The sequence below is a fragment of the Urocitellus parryii genome, chromosome 1 (assembly GCF_045843805.1).
Source record: "Urocitellus parryii isolate mUroPar1 chromosome 1, mUroPar1.hap1, whole genome shotgun sequence".
NCBI lineage: Eukaryota > Metazoa > Chordata > Mammalia > Rodentia > Sciuridae > Urocitellus > Urocitellus parryii.
In genome coordinates, this window is record NC_135531.1 from 252,005,119 (window position 1) to 252,021,511 (window position 16,393).

General features: G+C 34.5%; 1 protein-coding gene across 1 annotated transcript in view; it reads left to right on the top strand.

The window, feature by feature from the left end:
• The window catches only part of Nbeal1 (neurobeachin like 1), a 195,151-nt gene that overhangs the window by 15,945 nt on the left and 162,813 nt on the right, over window positions 1–16,393 (top strand). The window contains exons 3-6 of the mRNA XM_026405354.2: window positions 4,266–4,357; window positions 9,020–9,181; window positions 14,210–14,291; window positions 14,780–14,907. Of these exons, the coding sequence (XP_026261139.2) occupies window positions 4,266–4,357; window positions 9,020–9,181; window positions 14,210–14,291; window positions 14,780–14,907 (464 nt within the window). The remainder of the gene's footprint in view (window positions 1–4,265; window positions 4,358–9,019; window positions 9,182–14,209; window positions 14,292–14,779; window positions 14,908–16,393) is intronic.

The window sequence follows — 16,393 nt, forward strand, 5'->3', positions numbered from 1 at the left end:
GGAAATTAATATTTTTATGTGAAAATTCTCAAACTTATTGTTTTAGGGAATACCTATGTATCAGAAGTGGTGAGTATTAAGGAATAGATTTAATTTGAATTGCTTACCATTATATTCTGAGGATGAATAGCACAAGTACAATCTGCATCTGGATATATTCTTAATTAAAAATCTGGAAGCGGGATTGAATGTAACTATCTTTTAGTAGCTAAGTAACTAAACTTGAGATTTAATTAATAGTTTCTGAGTATGTGGAGATCTTTCTTTTTTGTGGCCTTTATGACTTTTTTTTAGGTTATATTGAAGCTGGCTGTTTTTTGTTTGTGTGTTTGTTTTTTGAAGCTGGCTGTTTTTTTTTTCTGTACCTTGAATTTACTGATTCTAAATTCCACTTTTATCATTTTTGCCTACTAAACCTCCATTTTATTCATACACAGTTCAAAGGCAGTGTAGGGCAATGGAAAGAGCACTTATTGGGTTCATATATCCTTGCATTTTAATTCTAGCACTGCTAATTGTTAGCTGTATGATTTTGGCCAAGTTATATATCCTTAGACTGGCCCTTTTGTAACATGTAAAATGGGGAGAATGTAAACCTTTTCTGGATAGTTTTAAGGAGTAAATAAAATGACATATTGCAAAAATGCCTGCTATACCACTTTGTACATGGTAGATGTTTTAACATTTTTAAGTGCTTTTCATCTTAGAAAATGAAACAGTACTATTTCTTTCCTTATATTTTCTCACATCCTCAGGAGAACTCTGTGCTTGTCAAATACTCAGTAGCCCTGACTTTTAGAATTTGAACCAGATACTGTAGAGTTCCTCAATAAAATATGAAGAGAATTGTGTTAATTTTTTATTGTTGTGGGACTGTTTTGTGTTTAACTTTTACCAAGAAGTAATCCTCTGCTTTTTAGGAAAGATGGGGGTCAGGAAAACCTCCAGATACTTATATTTCTGGAGTTCTTCTGGGATGGATAAGTGAATAAATTAATAGATGAACGACATTAAAGTTGAAAATGTAAAAAGCATATAATAAGATTTGAAAAGGGGCTGGAGCTGTGTCTCGCAGGTAGTGCACTTGCCAGGCATGTGTGAGGAACTGGGTTTGATTCTCAACACCACATATAAATAAATAAAGGTCTATCAACAACTAAAAAAAAAAAACTTGAAAAAATTTGTCACAGGAGATTGTTTTTTGTCTGAAACATTTCCATCTTCTGATATCTAGGTGATGATGTAGATAGTGGTAATTTATAAGCTGATTTTGGAATAGTATATTAATAGACAAAAACAAATACACAAAAGGTCAGCAGTCCCTGCATATTCTGGGACATTCTGGGAACATTCTGGTGCTGGGTTCCATCCTCAGCACCATATAAAAATAAATAAATAAAATAAAGGTATTGTGTCCAACTACAACTAAAAAAAAAAATTAAAAGAAAAATTTCTGAGGTGTCATATTTTTTTTCCACTCAGTTTTATTGAGATGTCACTTCAAGTCATAAAATGCATATATTTAGGACTGGGATTGTGGCTCAGTGGTAGAGTACTTGCCTTTCATGTGTGAGGCACTGTGTTTGATCCTCAGCACCATGTAAAAATAAATAAATACAATAAAATTATTGTGTCTGTCTATAACTAAAAAATTTCAAAAAATGAATATATGTAAAGTGTCAAAGGTGATGAATTTTGATACATACAAATATTTGGGTAACCACTACTTTAATCATTTTTATTCCTGAATGGTATTCCACTCTATTAATATGCCACAATTTATCTATTAATTTGTTGATAGAATTTTTGTTCCCAGCTTTGGAATGTTAAAAATCAAGCTTGTATAAGCATTTTTGTATAGTGTTCTTGTGACTTTTTATTTTATTTATTTTTAAATGTATATATATATTTTTAAGTTGTAGTCAGACACAATAACTTTATTTTATTTATTTATTTTTATGTGGTGCTAAGTATCTAACCCAGTGCCTTGCACATGCTAGGCAAGAGCTCTACAGCTGAGCCACAACCCCAGCCCATGACTTTTTATTTTTAGGGAAGAGTAATTACTGAGTAGTTGATGGACGTTGTCCAACTGTTTTTCAAGTAACTAAACCATTTTATACTCCCACCAGTAATATCTGAAATTTAAAAAGTCACTCCATATCTTCACTAACATATGATATTGTCAGTCTTTTTATTTATTTATTTTTGTCACCTTTTTTTTAACTTTTGCCATTTTAGTGGGTGTGTATGCAGTGATATCCCATTTGATTTTTTTTTTTAAAGTTTATTTTATTTATTTACTTATTTTTTAGAGAGAATGAGAGAGGGAGAGAGAATTTTAATATTCATTTTCTAGTTCTCGGCGGACACAACATCCTTGTTGGTATGTGGTGCTGAGGATCGAACCCGGGCCGCACGCATGCCAGGCGAGCGCGCCACCGCCTGAGCCACATCCCCAGCCCCCATTTGATTTTTTTATAAATTTTTTTTAATGTGGTGCTGAAGATCAAACTCTGTGTCTCACACCTGCTAAGCAAGCACTCTACCACTGAGGCACAATCCCAGAGCCCCTCCCATTTGGTATTTTTTGTACCTTTATCATTTTATTTTTTATGTGGTGCTGAGGATCAAACCCAGTGTCTTACACACAACCCCAGCCCTCCCGTTTGATTTTAAGTTTTTTTTCTCTAGATAACTAATGATATTGAGCACTATTTTGTATGCTCTTTGGCCATTTGTTTCTTCTTTTGTGAAGTGCCCATTTTAAAAGTTGAGTGGTTTGTCCTTTTAAAATTTATTTTTTAGGAGATTGTCATATATTATTTAAATTCTTTTGAGAGTATTTTGAGCAAGCATATGGCGTATCTTTCCATTTTCTGTTTGTGTGTGTGGTGCCGAAGATTGAACCCAAGACCTCATGCATGTTAGACAAACCTTCTACCACTGAGGTACATCCCAAACCCAGCTTCCCATTTTATTAATGGTTTCTTCTGCTGAGTAGTAGTTTTTACTTACTTATTTATTTGTTTGTTTGTTTATTCATTCATTCATTTGTTTTGGTGCTGGGGGTTGAGCACACTATCTTTGAGCTACACCTCCAGCCCCTAATTTTAGTTAACACTAATTTTTTTTTTTTGGTTCATGATTCTTGTGTCTTAGCTAAGAAATCTTTGTTTATCTCCAGAGGCAAAGGTATCATATTTTTTTCTGAAAAGTTTTAATTTCAGTTTTTATGTTTAGATTAATGTTCCATTTCAAATTTTATTTTATTTACTTTTTGTGGTACTAGGGATTGAACCCAGGAACACTTACTACTGAGCTACATTCCCATCCTCTTTTATTTACTTTTATTTTTTGAATTTTTAGAATTGTTTTAAAATTTAATTTTTTTTTTAACCTGACACTGGGGATGCTATACTACTAAGCTACATCCTCAGCCCTTTTGATTTTTTATTTAGAGAATAAGGTATTTCAAAGTTCCTGAGGCTGGGCTTGAACTTGATATCCTCTTGTCTCGGCTCCTAAGTAGCTGGGATTACAAGTTTTCAGTTTGATTTTATTTATGCATTTTACACTTCCCTTTAATTCATTAGACAAATAGTAATTGAGTACTTTGTACCAGGCACTGTTTTAGGCATGTGGTACCCACTAGCAAGCAAAAAGATAAATATTCTCTGTGAGTATTAAACCTACATCCTAGGGGAAGTGACAAACAATAAACTAATAAATAAGAATTATAGAGTATGATAAAGGACCATGAAATTGGGAAATAATAGGGCAAGGTAAAGGACAGTGAGAATTTTTGCCACAATTAGAATGTGTCATTTAAAGAATGATTTGAAACTGGGCACAGTGGCACATGCCTGTAATCCCAGCAATTTGGGAGGCTAAAGCAGAAGGATTGCAAGTTTGAGGCTATCCTCAACCACTTAGTGAGACCCTGTCTCAAAATAAAAAGGGCTGCTGAGGACTTAGCTCAGTGGTTGAGCACCCTGGGTTCGATCCCCAGTACTGCATAAAGAGTAACTTGAAGGGCCAGAAATGTAACTTAGTGGTAGACATTTTTAATACTTGAGATCTTTGACATGGGAAGCAATTTGAAGGATCATTATACTTAATATACATTTTAAAATAGCACATAGCTCTGCCTGAATACTACTTAGAGATTTCATATTATTGCTTCTTTAGATATCTACTTAATGGGTGTGAAAGCATTACGTTTCCTGAAAAGTATACCTAATATTCTGATTTTCTTATTTCAGAAAGATCCAGATTACCTGAAGATGTGGTTGGATAACTTTGTTTCTAGCTATGAACAATTCTTAGATGTTGACTTTGAAAAACTGCCTACCAGGTATGTAGAAACACTAATTTCTTATCTTTAGTTCCTGTTCTTTTTTGGTGTGTGTATGTTTGGGTATAGATGGACATAATACCTTTATTTTTATTTATTTTTGTATGGTGCTGAGGATTGAACTCAATGCCTCACACATGCCAGGAAGTGCTCTACTACTGAGCTACAACCCCAGCCCATCATTTCTGTTTTTTTTGTAAATATATATATTTTTTAGTTGTAGATGGACACAATACCTTTATTTTGTTTTTTATTTTTATGTGGTGCTGAGGATCGAACCCAGTGCTTCACACATGCAAGGCAAGCACTCTACCACTGAACTACAATCCCAGCCCCTATTGTTTCTGTTTTAACACAAAAATTTCACCGGTGACATATTACACTCAATTATATTAACACTCTTGATATCCTGATATCTTGCTCTCATCAGACATCCCTAATTGATCACAGCAGTCTTTCTTGATATTAGACCTGGCTTCTAAGAAGCCTCTTCTCTGCTTTGGTGAGATACTACCCACTAGGTGTCCCACAGTTCTCTTAATTTCAAACACTCTACCCAATATTAGTACCAGATCTCACAAATTAAGGGCCAAGACCTCATAAAACTGCCCTCATTTTAGATATCAGTCACTAGTCTTAGGGGACACTGGAGCTTCTGACTATAAATTCAGCATTCTTAAATTTTTTTTTTGTAATTATAGATGAATAGAGTGCCTTTATTTTATGCTTATTTTTATGTGGTGCTAAGGATCAAACCCAGTGCCTCACACATGCTAGGCAAGCACTCTGCCTCTGAGCTATAGCCTCACTTTGTTTTAGTCTTGCATCACTGTGACCAAAATACCTGACAGGAACAACTTAGAAGAGGGAAAATATATTTGGAACTCATAGTTTCAGAGGTCTCAGTCCATTGACAGCTGAGTCCACTGTCCTGGGCCCAAGGTGAGACAGTTCATCATGGCTAAAGGGCAGGGCAGAAGAAAGGGCAGGGCAGCTCACTTTTTGGTGGCCAGGAGGAGTCTGTAGAATGAAATGGGAGCCAAATCTCATAATTCCACCTTCCCTCCTTCTCTCCCTACCTTCCTTCCTTCTTCCCTCCCTCCCTCCATCCCTCCCTTCTCTTCTTTCTTTCCCTTCCTTTTCTTCTTCCCTTCTTTCCCTTCCTTCCTTCCCTTCTTTCCTTCCTTCCTTCCTACCCTCTCTTCCTTCTCTCTATTCCCTTCCTTCCTTTCCTCCCTTCCCTCCCTTCCTTCCCTCCTTTCCTTCCTTTCCTTCCTTCCTCTCTCTATAGTGCTGGGAATCAAACCCAGAGCCTTGTGTATGCTAGTAAGTACTCTATCCCCCAGCTGTAGCCCTAGTCCTAGGGGCCAAATCATGAAGTACCATGCGTGCAATACTGATGTATTTGATTTTATTGTTATTATGAATAATAAGAATGCGATTAAATCTTTACTGTGTGAGAATACCACAATCAACTTTGTTTTCAAAAGTCACTTTGGTGGCATATTATAGAGGTTGATTTGGTGAGGGTTGAGACTTGAAGGAAAGAGGTAATTATGATAATACAGAGAAGAAACCTTAGAGCTTGGCATCAAGACATGGAACTCAAGAAAATTAAGATTATACAAAGAAAGGACTAATCATTTATTATTTATAAAAATTCACAATTTATTATTTATAAATCCACTGCATGATTTTGTTTTCATTAGAATATTATGTGTGATAGGTTTATAAAGGCTGAAAAATAGTAAATCTTGAGATGTCTTCAAAATAAGGTTATGCAGTTTTTCTACCAATAAAAGAATATTCTTATTGTTCGTGCTTATAAATACTTTTGTTTTTAAGAACTGGGAATGTAGCTCAGTGGTAGAGCCCTTGTCCAGCGTGTGCAAGGCCCTGGGCTTAGCCCCAGAACTGAAAAAAAGAAAGTAAAAAAGAGTAGTACTTTTATTTTAATAATTTTCAGCTCACTTTAAATCATGGACATAGGTTTTTATACAGTTAGGTAGGATTTGGGCTTTTGAATATTTGGAATTTTGGAATGAGGCTTTTCAAGTTTCTAAAGTAGGCTGCTATTTATTCATAACATGTCTTTATTTATTTATTTATTTACTTATTTATTGGCAGATCATTTCCAAAAGCATGATGTATACTTGTATTGCCATTGTGTTTAAGTGAAGATATGGAATGCTAAGAGCATTGCTCTATTTATAATGTGATTGGTTTATTTGAAATTGTGTCTTATATTTGTGTCAAAAAGCTGAATGATGAATATAGAGGCTTTTTAAAAAAATTTTTTTTTTATAGTTATAGATGGACAGCATGCCTTTATTTGTCTAGTTTTTTTATGCGGTGCTAAGGATCAAACCTTGTACATGCTAGGCAAGTGCTCTGTCACTGAGCTATATCTCCAGCCCAAATTTAGAGTTTATTGATACAAAACATTCAAATTTTCAAGTGTAGAATAAAATAAAGTCATCTTTAAATAGGAAACTCATTTAATAAAATAAAATAAATTAATAAAATAAAATTGAATAAAACTCATTTAAAGTAAACTGACTATAGAATTTTTGAGTTAGAAAATTTATAATGTAACGTAGGGAATGCCTTTACCATTATTACATAAAGCTTTGAAAAAACTTTAAGGCAGTCTTTTTTGTTTGTTTTTTTTTTGGTACCAGGGATTGAACTCAGGGGCACTTGATCACTGAGCCATATCCCCAGGCCTATGACAGGGTCTCACTGAGTTGCTTAGCACCTCACAAAATTGCTGAGGCTGTCTTTGAACTCATGATCCTCCTGCCTTCACCTCCCAAGCTGCTGGGATTACAGGCATGCGCCACTGCGCCTGGCAAGGCAGTCGTCTTGAAATGTTAGATGGAATCATTTGCAACTGTTTATAGTAGGTATTCACTAGCCACACACAGAGAACAGATTTTCAGAGCATAGAATTTCTAAAGGTGGGAAGCTGCTTCCAGGTTCTTAAATGCTCATCATATTAGGAGTGCAAACAAAAATTTCAACTTTGTAAGTCATGTTCTAACCCAATACTAATTTTATAATTAAAGCTAATTTTTAAAAAATCCATATATTTCTCTTTTCCTGTAAGTTAATTATTGTGTGTCTGTGTGTGTGTTTTGCTAGGGGTTGAGCCCAAAGCCTTATGCATGCTAGGCAAGTAAGTTACCACTGATCCACACCTCCAGCCCTAATTATTCTATTCTATGTGTGCATGGTTTGGGGGCCTGTGCATATGGCAAGTGCTCTAACATTACTGAGCTACGTCTCCAGCCCTCAAAGCCGATTATTCTTGACTATCTAGTTATTTATTTAAAGAATATGCAGATAAAGACTGGGGTGACCTAGGACAAGGAAATACTTTTTAATGCTATTATGCAATATTAGAAAAAATCTAATGTTTTCTTTGTTGTTGATATGTTTTTAGAAAAAGGATACAAATGATTTAAGTAGTATTTAAAATTGCATTTAAATATTTGTTTATTATTTTGAAGTTACTGTTTTTTCTAAGTACCTCCTTTTAACTCTTCAGCATATGAGAATGAAAGAATCCAAAACTACAAGTGAGGTAGTTTCTAAACTAAAATGAAATGTGATATTTTTATAACATGGTTATAGAATTTGGGCATCTTTGTAATGAGCTTTGTGGTTTTACTTTCTGTATAATTTAGTTAAAATTAGTTGTTCATTTTATAAAATCACTTTGTTAATTTATGTTGTGGGGTGATTCAGAAAGATGATATTATATATCTATTTATATGTTATATAAATTATAAATGTGTAAATTATGTATTATATTGTATTTATTTATGTATTGTGTGACTCCTGGTGGTGATGTCCTTCAGATTTTTTCGTCAACAGTAAATCAAATAGCCTTTTACTCAGTGTAAATTACTAGTAATACTTCATATTAAACATTATCTATAAAAAAAACTGTTACAAATTACAATTGTCATTTAATCATAGAAGTTCTTTATTGAGATTTGGGCATTCTTCTTAATAGAGGTGGAGAAATTAGTATACAGTAGCTTATGAAAAGATTCTTAGGCTTTAGTGATAGTATGTTTAAAATATATTAGATTTTAATAATTATTAACCCTATCTCAAAATTTAAAAAAATAAAAAGGAGGGCTGGGGATGTGGCTCAGCAGTTAAGCATTCCTAGGTTCAATCCCTGGTAGCAAAAATAATAAAGTAAAATAAAATAAAATTTAAAAATAAATGAATGAATGAATGAAAAAGAAAGAAAAGAACCAGGGATGTAGCTCAGTGGTAAAGCACCCCTAGATTCAATCTCCAGTGCCCCCCAAAATAACAATGACAAGAAACCCCAAAATAAATAGTATACATATGCATAATATTTCTAAGTAGAAAGCTGATTAATTTATATTCTAAATATTTTCTTTAAAATAAGAACGATTGAAAATAGAGTCTCTCTATCTCCCCTGAAATAAGACTAATCATTCTACTCTAATAATCTTGTAGTTGTGAGTCACTTGGTTGTTCTTTAGGACAAGAAAGCATATAGTATCTGGAAAGGATTTACAAAATTCTTTAGGATGAATGAAAATGGAGTTCATTTCAGTGCTAGAATTTTCTTCCTTTCTTTCAACCCTCTTTTGTTTTGTACCCCTTACATTGTAGGGTAGATGATGTGCCTCCAGGAATATCTCTGCTTCCTGACAATATTCTGCAGGTTCTGAGGATCCAGCTGCTACAATGTGTTCAGAAAATGGCAGATGGGTTAGAGGAGCAACAACAAGCCTTATCACTTTTACTTGTCAAGTTCTTTATTATTCTTTGCAGGTATGTGGTACAAAAACAAAAAACACCAATGATCTGTTTTAAAGTAATTATTACCAAAATAGTAATGTATTTATTACTAATAATATTTATTTGTTTGTTTGGATCTTTAAAAAGACACTCAGGAATTTCAAAGATTGCTTTAGAGTAAAGACAATGACAGGAGTGTTTAGTTCAGAAAGAAATGATAACACCAGTATTTTCTTTGTGACTCAGCTGTTAATGAAACACACTTTTTTTTTCCCCCCCACCGGTGCTGGGGATTGAATCCAGGGCCTCATGCATGCTAGGCAAGTGCTCTGTCACTGAACCACACCCTGGGCCAATGTATACACATTTTTATTACTATGCATTGTATTTGTGAAAATATATCTTTTTTTAACAAAGTACTTTTTAAAAAAATATCTTTTAGTTATAGATGGATGCAATATCTTTATTTTGCTTATTCATCTTTATGTGATGCTGAGGATCGAATCCAGTGCCTCACGTGTGTGAGGCAAGTGCTCTGCCACTGAACCACAACCCCAGCCCCACAAAGTACTTTTTTTAAATATCTATTTTTTGAGTTGTAGGTGGACACAATACCTTTATTTTATTTTTATGTGGTGCTGAGAATTGAACACAGTGCCTCACGTGTGCCACGTGAGTGCTCTACCATTGAGCCACAGCCCCAGTCTGTGAAAATATCTTTTAACTTCCATTTTATCAGTTTATCAGCAAAGTACAATTATCCTACAGGTTATGCTATTTACCAGATGTATAGATTAGGTTTGTGGTACTTAAATTTTGGTGTACTGTAAGTATCAACTGGAAAGCTTAGTAGAAATAGAGCTTGAATGTTGCTTATGAAATTTCTGATTCAAAAGGGCTTAAACATCCGGATTTTTCAAAAATTCCACACTAATCTGCACGTAAGAATTATAAAGCTGTTAAGTTAGGAGCATAATGTGCCTCTTGAAATCTGCCCCTTTTTTGTTATCCATGTTCTATGATTTCTTCCATTTTTTATGTATGTGTGCATATATAAATTTTTTTTGGCAGGTGCTGGGAATTGAACTCAAGGCACCTGACTATATCCCTGACCTATTTTATATTTTATTTAGAGACAGGGTCTCACTGAGTTGCTTAGCACCTTCCTGAGGCAGCCTTTGAACTTATGATCCTCCTGCCTCAGCTTCCTGAGTCACTGGGATTACAGGTGTATGCCACCGTCCCTGGCTGTTTTATATTTTATAGTTAATAGATGAATATGGTCTTTTTTTTTCTTTTTTTGAGAGAGAGAGAGAGAGAGAGAGAGAGAAATTTTAATATTTATTTTTTAGTTTTCGGCGGACACAACATCTTTGTTTGTATGTGATGCTAAGGATCGAACCCGGGCCTCACGCATGCCAGGCGAGCACGCTACTGCTTGAGCCACGTCCCCAGCCCGATGGATATGGTCTTAATTTAACTTTTTAGTCATCTTTGACTTAGTTGCTCATTGCCTTTCATTGCAAAAATTATAAAATGATTGAGCAAGAATTGCTAAAACAGTTCACCCCTAAATTAGGTTCACTAAGAACCTTAGGCATACTTCTGTTTTCCTTTTTTTGATACCAGGGATTGAACCCAGGGGCACTTAATCACTGAGGTGCATCCCAGACTTTCATATTATTTATTTATTAATTTTTTAGTACCAGGTATCGATCCCAGGGGTGTTCAACGACTGAGCCACATCCTCAGTATCCCACCATTTTTTTTTTTGAGAGAGAGAGAGAGAGAGAGAGAGAGAGAGAGAGAGAGAATGAGAGAATTTTAATATTTATTTATTTTTTTTAGTTTTCGGCGGACACAACATCTTTGTTTGTATGTGGTGCTGAGGATCGAACCTGGGCCTCACGCATGCCAGGAGAGCGCGCTACTGCTTGAGCCACATCCGCAGCCCTTCTTTTTTATTTTATATCTCCAGAAGAGGTCTCACCAAGTTACTTAGAGCCTCACTAAATTGCTGAGGCTGGCTTTGAACTTGCCATCCTCCTGCCTCAGCCTTCTGAGCAGCTAGGATTACAGATATGCACCACCGTGCCTGTCTTGTATTTTTTGAGATAGGATTTGGCCATGAACTGAGGATGGTCTTTGTTTGTTTGTTATAATTAGTTATACATGATAGTAGAATGTATTTTGATATATTATACAAACATGGGGTATAACTTCTCATTCTTCTGGTTGTACATGATATAGAATTACATTGGTCATGTAATCATATATGCACATAGTATATTAATGTCCAGTTCATTCTGTTGTCTTTTCTATTCCCATTCCCCCTCCCTCCCCTTCATTCCCCTTTGTTTAATCTAAAGTACTTCTATTCTGATGCTGGTCCTGAATTTGGAATCCTCCTGTCTCAGCCTCTTGATACACTGGGATTACAGGTGTGCACCACTGTGCCCAGCCACTAATTGAGCTTTAACTGTGTGTAAAATGTTATATTCACTTTTTTTAATATTTATTTTTTAGTTGTAGTTGGACACAATACCTTTATTTTATTTATTTATTTTTACGTGGTGCTGAGCATTGAACCCAGGGCCTCGCATGTGCTAGGCAAGCGCTCAGCAAACGCTCTACTGCAGAGCCATGACCCCAGCCCATGTTCACTTTTTTAAAAAAATTATTTTTTTATTTGTTTAAATTAGTTATATATGATGGTAGAAAGCGCTTATATACTTTGATATATCATACGTAGATGGTATATAATTTCTCGTTTTTCTGAGTATACATATTGTAGGATATCATATTGGTTATAGTCACATATATACATAAAGTAATAATGTCTTTTCATTCTACTATCTTTCTTATCCCCACATCCCCTATTCACTTTTTAATATAAGCTTTATTAGGAGATAATTAACATACCATACAAGTCATCCACTTAAATGTATTATTTGGTGGTTTTTGCCCAGTGTGGTGCCACACATATCTAAACTTAGCTACTTGGGAGGCTGAGGGAGGGAGAATGCAAGTTTGAGGCAATTTAACAAGACCCTGCCTCAACAAGGACTGGGGATATAGCTTACTGCTTGAATAGCATGTCTGAGGTCCTGGTTACTGAAAGAAAATAATAAAGTATTATTCATTGGTTTTAAACATATTTAGAACATATTTATGAGCTTATAAGGAAACTCTCAGTACTCATTGGTATCACTCCCCATTCATTCTGTCTCCATCCTTTGGTAACCACTATCTACTTCTGTTTCATCAAAATGAATGTTTCATAGAAATGAAATTATATATTATGTGGTCCTTTGTGACTTACCATAATATTTTCAAGGTTCATCCATTTTGTAGAATACATTGATACTTCATTTCTTTTTATGGCTGTATAATAATCCATCATGGATATATCATTTTATCCATTTATCTTTTTCATTACAGGTTAATTAGTTGGCATGAAGTGGTATCTCATTATGATTTGACTTGCATGTGATTTTTCAAGGCCCATGATGTTGAACATTTTTTCATGTGCTTATTGGTTATAATTATTGGAAATATAATGTGAGTTACATGTAAACTTTAAAATTTTCTAGTATCATTAACAAGAGGAGAAACAGCCAAGATGACATGCTGGTCTGACTTTTTGCATTAAGAAACCTGTTAATTTAATTAATTTTTTCTGTTCCCTTAGCATTTACTGGATTTTTTTTGGGAGGTGGTGTGGCTTTGGGGATTTAACCTAGTGGCAGTTTCCACTGAGCTACATACATCTCCAGTCCTTTTTATTTTTTATTTTGAGACAGGATCTCACTAAGTTGCTTAGGGCCTCACTAAGTTGCTGAGGCTGGCTTTGTACTTGTGATCTTCCTGTCTCAGCCTCCAGAGCCACTGGGATTGCAGGTTTGCACCACTGAGCCTAGGACATTTACTGGACTTTATTTTTATTTATTTCTTTATTTTATAGAGTTTTTAGTTGTTGATAGAACTTTATTTATTTATATGTGGTGCTGAGAATTGAAGCCATTGCCTCACACGTGCTAGATAAGCGCTCTACCACTGAGCTACAACCCCAGCCCTGGATTTTAAAATGTATTTTATGAAGTTCCAGTGGTACACAAAATGAATGAACTTTACTCTTAAAATTATGCAAAAAACCCTTCAGATGTAGTAAATATTAGCATATTATATGTCATACTTCAGTCTTATAAAAATGGAATAAAATCAGGGCCATATTTTAATTAAACATCAATCACTCACTGACCTGCTTTAAAAAGGATGTGAAATTATACTCTCTTAGAGTATGTAAATATGCCAGTAATCCTTCTATTGAGGAATTTTAATGTAGTTGAGGAAATACAAGAATGAAAAGGGAATTGTAATTAAAAAAGCAAAGTGAAACCTATAAAGCAACATGTGGTATAATGGTGACACTATATACAAAATCTAAACTAATAATCTGTGTAGGGAAAATACAACCTTTAAATAAATAATCTAGATTGAAATAATTGCTTATGTTCAGGTTATAAGAATATTGGTCAGCCAGGCATGGTGGTGCATGCCTGTAATCCCAGCAGCTCAGGAGGCTGAGGCAGGAGGATCCTGAGTTCAAAGCCAGCCTCATAAACTTAGTGAGGACCTAAGCAACTCAGTGAGGCCTTGTCTCTAAATGAAAAAAAATATAAAAAGTTTCAGCACCCCTGGGTTCAATTCCCAGTACTAAAAAGAGGAAAAAAAAAATTCTTTGGTGATTTTTTTTTTTCCTTCTGGTTCTAATTTGTGGTTTTGTCTAATTTTCCTATAAGTAGATACAAGTCTACTTGTCTGAGAAATTGTGGTCTTATATAATATTTGCTATCTTAAACATTTTCTGTTGATAGTAATTAAATGGTGCTTGAGGTGTACTTTACATTTGTGGGAAAAGAGCTATATAACTTTATTGATTTTATGTTTTAATAAGTATCAGTTGTAGTTTGTTCACCCATACCTGTCCTCAAAATTCAAGCTTAGTACACATTTTGTTCACCTTTCAAGTGTAATAAAAATATGATTTTTTTGTCATAGAAATCTATCAAACGTGGAAGAAATTGGAACATGCTCTTATATTAATCATGTTATCACCATGACAACACTCTATATTCAGCAAGTAGGTGTGAACTAATATGTTATTCCTTTTTGGTACTTATTGAGACTTTTTTTAAATATTATAATTAATGTAATTAAATGTTTTCATAGGATGTAATAGTTGAGAAGAGAATTTAAATTATCATTGGGTAGTAAATATTTCAGAAATCTTATACATACTAGTTTAAATGTATACAAGTAGCTGTTATGTTATTTTAACTTATCAAATTAAAGTGTTTTGTAAATGGCTTTTTAAAATGACCCAGTTTGTGAATTTGATGTATTTATGTATTTAGCTACTAAATATCTTATTGCAAACATCATTTTTCTCAAAAGAGGATTGGCTATTTTAAACATATACTAGGAAAAATTTAAATTATGAGAGGGTATATCTAGTCTATATGATTAAATGACCCCTTTTGCCTCTAAAGGAAGTTATTTGAATAAAAATGATTTATTGTTAGATGGTGAATGAAACATGTCTAATTTTATGTTTAACTTTATTCTCAGTTAAAAAGCAAAAAAAAAGAGAAGGAAATGGCCGATCAGACATCAATTGAAGAATTTGTGATCCATGCATTGGCATTTTGTGAAAGTTTATATGATCCATATAGAAATTGGAGACAAAGAATTTCAGGGTATGTCTTATAAATCACATTATTTAGAACGTGAATGTAAGAATATATGTGATTTTTTTCAAAGTGAAAGCAATTGTAAAGGTGTGTATAATACCCACAGATTTAACTCTGAGAGAAATATGTTAGAGGTAATGAATTAGTGATAAATGATACTTCCAGATAATTAAATGTACTCTGAAGTTGTATTTTGTAATGCTATTGAGTACTGCTAATTTGATAAGAAATGTTAAAAGCATATTGATATAAATAGAGTACTACAGTTTTTAAAGAAAATTTCCATTTACAGAACATTTTACTACTAGGAGTATATATTGCTCAGCGGTATATATGGAAGGCTTTACATTTGATTTACAGCATCCCCAAATACACATATTTCAAATACCTTGTAGCAATGTTTTGTTTTTCTTTTTCTTTCCATGGTGCTAGGGATTGAATCCACGGCCTCCTACATGCTAGGCAAGTGTTCTGCTGGTGAGCTACATCAACTATTTATTTTTAATTGTGAGCATGTATCAGTCAAGGTCCAGTCAAGGCAAACTAAAACCATACTAGATATTAAAAGACAATGTAATACTAGGAAATTATTAAGCAGATATTAGAGAACTGAAAAAGCAAAGGTGGGACATACAGATAGTACAGAGATAGTGACTTCATGAAAGTTACCCTCTTGAGGCTTTGGGAACAAGGGGAAAAAATTGGAAGTATCAGAATCAAGATGTTCGGAGAATAGGCCCACTTACCCTCTAGAAACTCTGAAGAAGGAGCATTGCTCAGCTGGTACTGGTATTGCTGACTAGCTGGGAACAGACTGGTTCTGGGACTGCCAAAACTGAATTAAGGACAGAAATCAATTGCCATTTCTTTAATTAAGAACTCTTGGGCTGGGGATGTGGCTCAAGCAGTAGTGCGCTCGCCTGGCATGCGTGCGGCCCGGGTTCGACCCTCAGCACCACATACGAACAAAGATGTTGTGTCTGCCAAAAACTAAAAAAAAATAAATATTAAAAAAAAAAAGGAAAAAAAGAACTGTTGTAGGGGCAATGTCAATGGTAAGTATAGAAAAGAATAAGAATAGGGAAGCAGTGCCTGCTTGACTTTTTCTTCTGTCTTCCATCTGGTACCCACTATTGGGCATCCCCAAAGGAAGGCAGCTGGAAAACAAAGAAATAATTTTCATTGTCAGCTCCAGCATCAGAAAGCAGAGAAGATGTAGGATTGTGTGTTTGTAGCATAGTGGCTGTTAAACTACTATGCGAAGAAAAGACCACTGACTCCAATTTTGAATCAAATTAAAGCAAGCTTGTATTTGTGTACACTGGAGCTGCCCAGGACTGTCTCTCCCAAAAACCCCAGGCTAGAGATCATTCCCCCAGCTTTCCAGGAACATGATTTTATAGCACAAAAAGTTGCAAAGGGGGGTGTCTTGAGAACTTACAGAGAACAGGATTTTGACAAGCATAATACAAAGCAGATAGCAGGTTAATGA